Here is a 9,975-nt window from a genome sequence, read left to right on the forward strand (position 1 = left end):
TTTAAAATAATAATTTAAAAAAACCACATACACACACATGTATATCTGGGACACTCGTTACTTAGAAGAGTAATTTAAACACAAACTCCCAATTTAAGACAAACTAGAAATAAAAAGCTATTGCAACCACCACTGGATTTCCGAGGCTGTGATCTTTATATGGAAGGCAGGTTTCCACATCTTTCTTTCACAGAGCAGCAGGTGAGTTTGAACTGCTGACCTTTCAGTTAGCAGACAAACATTTAACTACTATGGCTCCTTCTGAGAAAAATAAAGGATGGTTAATAAGACTTAGACAAATCAACACTAGTAGTTTATTTGTTGTTTTGTTGTTGTTAAATGTTGTCAAGTCAGTTCCAAGCCATAGTGACCCTGTACAGGGTTTCCGAGGCTGTAAATCTTTACAGGAACAGAAAGCCTCATTTTTCTCCCATGGAACAGCTGGTAGTAGCGTAGTGGTTACGAATTGGGCTGCAAACCACAAGGTCAGCAGTTCGAAACTACCAGCTGTTCCGCGGGAGAAAGATGAGGCTTTCTGCTCCCATAAAGATTTACAGCCTCGGAAATCCTGTACAGGGTCGCTATGGGTCGGAACCGACTCTACGGCACTTAACAACAACAACAACAACAACAGTTGTATGGTGTGATGCTGTAATGATGAACACTATACTGCTAGTCACTCCTTGGAATCCCTATACAGGGTCATGATGAATCAGAATCAACTTGATGACCCTCAACAACAGTTGTATGAGTTATCAAAATGGGAGAAATAAAAAATAGGATAGAAAAAAATGATTTTTGTTGTTTTTAAACTTCACGATAATAAGTAATCCAACACCACCAGCCTTTTGGAGTATTCATTTCAAAAATTCCTTTAAATATCCTAGCCAATAAAGTACATGTAAGTATAAATTTTCAATTCAATTGACACAATTGGAAAACAGAGATTATCCTAAATATACACATTCATAGAAAAATATTTTTACTAAAATTATACTAAAGCAAAAGCAAACTACTAAGTCCAAATGTGATTATTTTTAGTATAATTTGAATGCAAGGGTTATCTCTAAATCAATAAATAAATTCAAGTTACTGCTTTCCAGATATACTAACTTCAACTTTGAGAAAAGGAAAGGACATGAATAAAGACATTGCCTACTTTCTCCTCATAGAACTTTCATGATAAAATTCAGGCCTGAGCCTATTAGTAACCTGATATCAATTAACAAATCGTATTTATCACTCAAAAATTTTTAAGGAACCTTTCCTGCTTTAAGACACACATACACACACATAGGTGCACACACACATGTTCTGATCTTAACCTCAGGCATAGAAAACCAAAACCGATTACCAAACCAATAGACATTGAGTTAAAATCTGGGGGAAAATGTACATTATAGTAAGAAATGCTGTATTAGTTCATTGCTTTTCTGATTTAGAGGTGAGTTACTACTTAATTACTTTGAGAAAATTAGTACAAAATTTATTATATAGAGAGAGAGATTCTAAGTATTCACTATACATTTACTATTTAGAGAACATACACAAAAGGGCTTCAAAAAGTTCATGAAAAAATAGAATTTTTCCATAAACTTTCTAAAGCCCCTTTACAGAGAGCAAAGTATTGTTTTTGTTATTAAGTGCTATTGAATCAATTCAACTGCAAAGTAACCCTAAATAAGGTCTTCTAGGAGCAGCTGGTGGATTTGAACAGCTGACCGTTGGGTCAACAGTCCAGTGCTTATCCTATAGTGCCACAGTAGAACTCAAAACTGAAATCTAGATTTTTGCTATAAAAAGGCATGGTCTTTACTGGTATTCAGATAAACAAAGTGGTTGCTTAAACAGTGCCACCATTTTTTCTCAAATGTCATCAATTACATAAGACCTCAAGGCAGGCATACTTTAGCAAAAGACGCATCTCTAAGGGGACCAATAACACTAAGGAGGTATGCATTACTTAGAGTATCAAACATTTGAAATTAAAAAGGCAGCATTTATACCAGGACAAGATTCAAAAGTAGTAGAAAAGGAGGAATGGAAATGGAATTACAGGGAGGAAACGGAATAAGCAATGTTACATAGTGGGGATTCCAATCAATGAACTGAAACAAAATGTGTATGAATTATGGAATGGAAAACTGATTTACTTTGTAAACTTTCACCTAATTCACAATAAAAACTTTTTTAAAAAAAAAGACATACTCTGATTTTAAAAATCTATACTTGTAAATAATTAAAAATTAATTTTATCAGTTTCATAGTAGTAAGTCTTTTCCCAGATGTTAATAACTGGCAGAACAATTCAATTTTAGTCTTTTGTCACAAGAAATAATTGCTACATTACTATGTAATCATGATGAATCATTTTATTAGTCAAATATTTGAATTCCACTCAAGTGAGCACTTAATAAAACAGTACCATACACCATAAATTGGAAGTTGAGCTATCTCTTATTGGAAATGGGGTTTTCAGAAATACAGCTAACACTGATTTCAAATTACATGTGTTTCATTTGTGTTCTAATGAAACATACAAAAAGAATGATTTAATTGTTTTCAGCATCTCTGAAAGACTATCTAGTCCTTTAATGTATTAAAATAGAAGTAATAAAATATACTCCTGAAATCTATAACCTTAAGTACAATCTGTAAAATTGAAACCTATCTGATATGATTAATTCAAAGTACGATTAAATTGCAAGGGGATAGTGCAGGAATTTCTAACACATTCAAACTAGTTACATTTGGTGAAAAAGCATAAACAAATGCAGGTGCATGTAATGTTTACACTGTGTTGGATTTTTCAGACCCATGTATATTAAAAGTCCTGAAATCCTGAACACTTAATTTCTGAAAATACTGCTGACTGAAGAGGAATCATAATTAAACAAAACAAAACAAAAAAACTACTTGATTACATCTAAAATGAGACTGCATTTTTTTTTTCTTTTAAAAATATTTTTTATTCATAGCACAAAAATTAGGCACAGAAAGACATTTAGAACTTTCAATCCCTTTTAAAATTGGGAACCATTCATTGATCTTGAAAAATTCCTACTGGCTTTGCTTTCTTCAAAGTCTTACTATTCTTCCAAAAACTTGCCTATAGCTGTGTATCAGCCATGTATACTGTATACACTATTTGCCGGTTCACACAATTGAAGATGTGACTTTGTTAGACAAAGGCTTGATCTTTTAGTATTCACTTCTGGTAGGATTCTCTAACTTTCGCTTGCAGGGCATCACATGTCTTCTTGGCGTCGCCTAGAAGCATGGCCGTATTTGCCTTGTAGAAGATAGGATTGTCCACTGCAGCATACCCAACACCCAAAGACCTCTTCATAACAATGACCTGGAAACCAAAAGGAAGTGAGAGGATTTATTTAGCAGGCCAGTTAAGATGCAGTGGGCACTCAAACACTGCCCTGCATTCAACTTTGAACAATGTGCCATGACTAGTTCTTTTAAAATACCCAAGGAGTATTTTGAAATTCATGTTTCCATTGTGTTAACTTTTATTTTCAAATGTGCCCATACTCTTGACCTATTAGAAGAAAAAACATGTTAACAATAGTTACATGCTAACATGTTAAAAAAAACATGCTAACAATCTCAATGTGATAAGATTACAAGTGATTATTTTGTTCTCAGAGCTTTTCTCTAGAAAAACTATATATAATATAGTTTGGAAAATAAACATCTTTCTATGAATGTGCTAAAAAGAACAAACTTAGTGTAACCACTTCTACCACGAATACTAAAATGTATGTAACTGAGTAGAAAGCAGGGCATGATGCCTCCTCTGTCACTTTAAGAAGTGTATTAGAAAGCTCTAGGGCAAAAGCCCATGGGAAACAAAGAACAATCCAGCTTCACATAAGGACAGAGGTAATATCTAATGCTCATAAAAAGCAAAATGAAACGGATAGGTCAATGTATAATATTAATGCATTACATACATTTATAATTACAAATTGCTACTGTCATTGTTGATGTTGCTGTTAAGTGCCATCAAGTCAGTTTCAACTCATAGCGACCCTATATAGAGTTTCCAAAGAGCAGTTGGTGGGTTTGAACTGCTGACCTTTTGGTTAGCAGTTCAGTGCTTATTCAACAGCACCACACTAGGACTTCAAGCTGTCAGTTAAGTCCACACTTAATGAAATGAAAAGCCTTCCTACAGTTTTCAAGGACACATAATCCATACAAAAACGGGAATTTATCCATGCCTCACATAGCATTAGTACTCTGCAAATTTCCAAATACTGGCTAATGAGGCAATCGTTTTTTATATACATGAGTTATTTCATATCCATTCCCTCACCTACAAATGTCATAAGTTTTGAACTCACCATATTTATAATATAGAGAAACCAAACTAAAGGGAAAATGTGTATTTTGTTATTATGGTTTTTTAAATGCAGATATGACATGGTAAATAGGAGCAGTAAAGAGATGTGGGGCACAGGAAAATTCACAAGCCTTTTTGTTCTATGAAATCTGGTAATTAGCTTCCTCAGTGCGTGAGCAAAGTTCACTTTACTATGCATTGAGTAATTACTTGCATTTCTAAATCACCTTTCTGCTAGACACTCCATAACAACATACAAATTCCCTTTCAAAAAATGAAAGAAAAAAATTTGCTTCTCTCCATATATGAAGGCGATGATACTGACTCACTGTCCTAGAGGAAATCCATCTGTTTCACTGGACTAGATCTGGAATTCAGCCAGAATCATTCCAAAGGCTCAGAGCTCTTTTTTCAGCTATAGTTAAAGATGGTGCTAATCTATCCACATAATCTCATCTGGTTCTACTAGTGATCAGGGTATTCACTCAGGTTCTCTGGTAGCCACAGAACAGAGAGTCGCTGGATATACAGAAAAAAAACCTTGCCATAACATCAATTTCAACTCACAGTGACGTTACAGAACAAGGTAGAACTGTGCCATGGATTTCCCTCATCTTTACGAAAACAGACTGCCAAATCTTTCTCCGCAGAGTGGCTGGTGGGTTAGAACTGCCATCCTTTCAGTTGGCAACCAAACATTTTAACTGTTGTGCCACCTGGCCTCCTTTATATATAAGGAAGTAGGTCCATCGTGATCTAACTTCCTGGGCCTCCTAAACGGCATCATAATCTCCTATCAAGTAACCAGAGAAAGTTCTATGCACATAATTTAAGTGATCTTTAATTATTAGAACAAAATACAAGTCTGACTATTACCTGCTTTGATTTCCAGACCTCAAGGACTGGCATGCCTGCAATAATAGAGTTGGGGTCTTCTTGAGCTGCTGAATTAACAGTGTCATTTGCTCCAATTACAAGAACCAAATCAGTGTCTGCACAGTAAAAGAAAAGAGAGGAAATGTAAAATTCCAATGTGTCATTTTCACTTCTTTTCAGGCAAATTATAGTGATCTGACTTTATAATCATAGTAATAACAACAAAAGCTAATCTTTATAGGATGATGACTGGTGGCAGGCACTGTGTTGTTGTTAAGTGTCATCGGGTCAATTCTGACTTAGAGCATCCTACGTACAACAGAACAAAACACTGCCTGCTCTTGTGCCAGCCTCACAATCTTTCCCATGTTTAAGCCCATTATGTCAACCCAGTACATTGAGGGTCTCCCTTTTTCTCTGACTCTCCACTTTACCCAGTACATTGAGGGTCTCCCTTTTTCTCTGACTCTCCATTTTACCACCACGATCCTTCTGCAGTGATTAGTCCCTCTTAATAACACGTCCAAAGTACATGAGACCAAGTTCATCATCCTTGTTTCTAAAGAGTATTCCAACTGTACTTCTCACAGGAGATTTGTTCATTTTTCTGGCAGTCCATGGTACATTTAATATTCTCCATCACCATAAATGAAAGGCATCAATTCTTCTTCAGTCTTCCTTAGTCACTGCCCAGCTTTCTCATGCTAAGAGGCAACTGAATATACCATAGCTTGGATCAGGTACACTTTGTCCACAAAGTGACATCATTGCTCTGTAATACTTAAAAGACATCTTCTGCAGATTTGTCAGTGTATTGTTTCACTTGATAATTTGACTGCTGCTTCCATGGATGCTGACGGTGGATCTAATTAAAATTAAATTTTTGAAAATTTCAATCTTTTCTCCATTTATCATATTATTCATTGGTCTAGTTGTGAGGATATTTGTCTTCTTTACACTTAGGTGCAGTCCAAACTGAAGGCTTAGTCTTTGACCTTCATCAGTAAGTGCTTCAAGTTTTCATCATGTTCAGCAAACAAGGTTGTACCATCTGTAAATTTCAAGTTGTTAATGATCATCTTCCCATCATTATTCCTCTTCATATAGTCCAGCTTTAGAGATTTGCTCAGCATACTGAATGAACTAAGTATGGTGAAAGAATACAACCCTGACTTACTCCTTTCCTGATTTTAACCCATGCAGTATTCCTTGTTCTGTTCAAATGTCTCTTGGTCTATGTGCAAGTTCCCTATGAGCACAATTAAGTGTTCTGTAATTCCCATTCAGTGCAGTGTTATCCATAGTTTGTTGTGATACACAATCAAATGCCTTTGCATAGTCAATAAAAAACAAGTAAACATCTTTCTGGTATTCTCTGCTTTCAACCAAGATCCATCGGACATCAGCAATGATATTCCTCATTCCATCTCCTCTGGCCTGAACTTCTGGCAGTTCCCTGTCAATGTACTGCTACAATAATTTTTTTAATTCTCTTCAGCAAAATTTTAACTATGTGTGACAATAATGATAACGTCCCATCATTTCTGCAATCTGTTGGATCACCTTTCTTTGGAATGGGCACAAATAGGGAAGGAATTTTCTCAATCGCTTGGCCAGTTAGCTGTCTTCCAAATTTCTTAGCATAGGTAAGTCAGCGCTCCCAGTGTTGCATCCATTTGTTGAAACATCTCAATTGGTATTCTGTCAATTCCTGAAGTCTTGGTTTTTGCCACTGTCTTCAGTGCAGTTTGAACTTCTTCCCTCAATACCACTGGTTCTGGATCACATGCTACCTCCTGAAATGGTTGAATGTACAGTGGCTGTGTATTCCTTACATCTTCTCTAGACGTTTCCCACATCATTCACTGTACCAAGAACCTTATAAAAGCGCTTACACAACTTAGCCAAAGTCACAGAACAAAAAACCCAGTAGGTCTACATGTGAACCTGAGTATCCTTGATAGGAGTTTGTGCTATTACACTTCCCCACTCCAAGCAGATCTACCGAATCTGAATTTATAGCTCTTTTACAAAATTATTTTCCCATTCATATTATTTTATAAGATTTTACAAGAAAATGCATTCTGTTTTCAACTTTTAGAATGACCACTTAAGATGCTTACCGATGTCTAAAAGACAATGGTCTACGAGTCTGTACTGTATTAAAGCTGTGTCCATAATTCCTGGAACAGGCTGATTTCACACATAATTTAGCAGTGAAATTTGACAGGGGACATAAAATTAACATGGACTAAATCCGTTCTTTAATGACTATCATATAAACTACCTTAGAACTTTGCCAAAAATGCCATGTGAATCTAGACAGGAACACAATTTCATTATTTTCTATAATAAACAATAGTGTTTTTTGTGTTGTTTTGTTTTTAAGTCTTAAGTGGATGCTTGCCAGAGGGAAGTGGTTTAATTTTAACAAACATGGTCTTGAGCCAAGTATCATTAGCATCCAACATGTACCCAATGACACATATAAATCACAGCACCTTATCTAGTGAAATTCTATTATTAAAAAAAAAAAAAACTGTTTAATTGAACATGAACTGGCACAACTGGAAACCACTAAATTCTAAGATATTAGCAGAAATCAGACGGAAGCATAAATAATTATATAAATGATAAAATTGAGTTTGAATACTCCGTTCAAAGTTATTAACTAGTAAGAGTCAGAAAGTGGATTCAAAATTCAGGTCTACTCATAACCCCAGTCTTCACCTCTATGCTACATTACACCACAATGCTTCCCAGGATATTCAGCAATCCTTCAGATCTGCTCAGAAAAACAAAATTGAACCTTGTTCAATACTGTCTTTCATTTATTTCATTTCAACTGCATACTATACCATATGCAGGTATACTCTTCATCTGACTTCCCCAATTTCAAGATCTGTATCCAATTCTGGTATTAGTTTATTCACACTAAGAAAATTTAGACTTCACCATTCCCCTCATCACTTACCTGGGAAATCATGGTTGATTTCATCCATCTCCAGCACAATATCATATGGCACCCCAGCTTCAGCCAGCAGCACATTAAGCTGACCAGGCATCCGGCCTGCAACTGGGTGAATTCCAAACCTAGACATAAAACAAATGAACAGCTGGCCTTACTCGATGTGTCAAAATGTGCTACGAGACCCCAATATCACTTCCAAATCTGCACACATTGTTCTTGGCATCCCTGTTTCTCCTGGTACTATCTGATCCCTAACAAGCAGAATAGAATTAACCCAGATATAGTAAATCTCAAGTTCATATTAAAGTTGAAGGTTCAATATCTAAGTATGCAAAATCCATAACATCCCTCAGGGGAGTGACGAAAGGGTGCAATTTTAGAACTTGACTCTTTCATATATACTTTCATATATATTTTAAGTGCAATAAACTGCCAACAATATTAGTAAGTAATACCATTTCATATTTAATAGGCATTGTGTTCTCTTATTATACTTTCTGATAAATCTTAAATTTTTTGAAAATGTACCTCAACCAAAATCAAATGTTTTCCCTGAAAAACCAACATTACTCCATGAAATGCTGACTCTACATTCAACTTTTACCTCTATATTCAAAGGTTATTGTTGTTGTTAAGTGCCATCAAGTCGGTTCCGACCCACAGCAACCCTGTACAGGGTTTCCGAGGCTGTAAATCTTTACAGGAGCAGAAAGTCTCATCTTTCTCCCGCGGAGCATCTGGTAGTTTCGAACTGCTGACCTTGCGGTTCGCAGCCCGATTCGTAACCACTACGCTACCAGAGCTCCTTATATTCAAAGGTAGGAAAATAAAATATTCTCAGATGCAAGATGTCAAAGGTCTATACTTTTTCAGAAAGTGATATGACAGTATTCTGCATCACAGAAGAAATGTGATAGTAACACATGAGAATGTTTAAAAGACAGAGTAAATAATACATAAATCAAACCCCATATTAAAGGGTTCATATTAAAGGAAACCGGAGCATATCAGGAATTTCAACTCAGACATAACGGAATATTATTAAATGATATTATTAAATAAATATTACTAAAGTCCTTTAATCCAACCTCTCTTCCATTGTACGGTATCTTCAACAGCAGGCACAGTGAGTTCAATAAATACTAAGTCAATGGACTTCCAATTTCTGGATCAACACTTAAAGGACTTAGAAGTTGTCGCCAATGTCCCAAATAACAACAAACAGAAAAAGCTGAACAAACTCAAAATCACAGTAACTCTTCTGATATTCATCAGAGAATTGAGGTCACAAAACTAATTGTCCCCTCAGGGCAAACTCCCTTCCAAGACTAAGACTCAGTGGGAATACACGCTCTGATTGGTGACCAAGTTCGTCACCGATAAGGGGAAGTGAGGGAAAAACAGCAATGAAGCTGCGAGCTAAGCCCTACTATGTTCAATAGACTCTTGTGAACCTGAGTTGGCCAGCAGTGTGGCAAGACCTGGGGACTCTTGGGCACAGTAGTCAGTGACATAGCCACAGAGGACTAGAGTGAAAAGTGAAGCATCCAGCTGATAAGAAAAGAGGGCATATGCATAAGAACACCCACACTTGTAGATAATACCCACTTATCCTGGCTTCAGTGACTGGATGATCAGAGCTCAACTAAAGGAAGAAAGAAGAGGAAAACAAGAGTAATCTGGTACAATTTAATGAACTTGACCTACACCTATGGATGCAGTAGCTCAAAAGAGGGAACAAATCTTTACAACGAGGATCATTCCCACTCCC

At 36.1% G+C, this 9,975-nt stretch overlaps 1 protein-coding gene across 1 annotated transcript in view; it reads right to left on the minus strand.

Annotated features, from left to right (window-relative positions):
• Positions 1-2,358: 2,358 nt before the first annotated feature.
• Positions 2,359-9,975, minus strand: part of NNT (nicotinamide nucleotide transhydrogenase) — a 200,293-nt gene continuing 192,676 nt past the window's right edge. The window contains exons 19-21 of the mRNA XM_006865749.1: positions 8,208-8,326; positions 5,234-5,349; positions 2,359-3,358 (exon numbers count right to left, since the gene is read on the minus strand). Of these exons, the coding sequence (XP_006865811.1) occupies positions 3,209-3,358; positions 5,234-5,349; positions 8,208-8,326 (385 nt within the window). The 3' untranslated portion in view covers positions 2,359-3,208. The remainder of the gene's footprint in view (positions 3,359-5,233; positions 5,350-8,207; positions 8,327-9,975) is intronic.

The sequence above is a fragment of the Chrysochloris asiatica genome, unplaced genomic scaffold (genome assembly GCF_000296735.1).
Source record: "Chrysochloris asiatica unplaced genomic scaffold, ChrAsi1.0 scaffold00082, whole genome shotgun sequence".
Classification (NCBI taxonomy): domain Eukaryota; kingdom Metazoa; phylum Chordata; class Mammalia; order Afrosoricida; family Chrysochloridae; genus Chrysochloris; species Chrysochloris asiatica.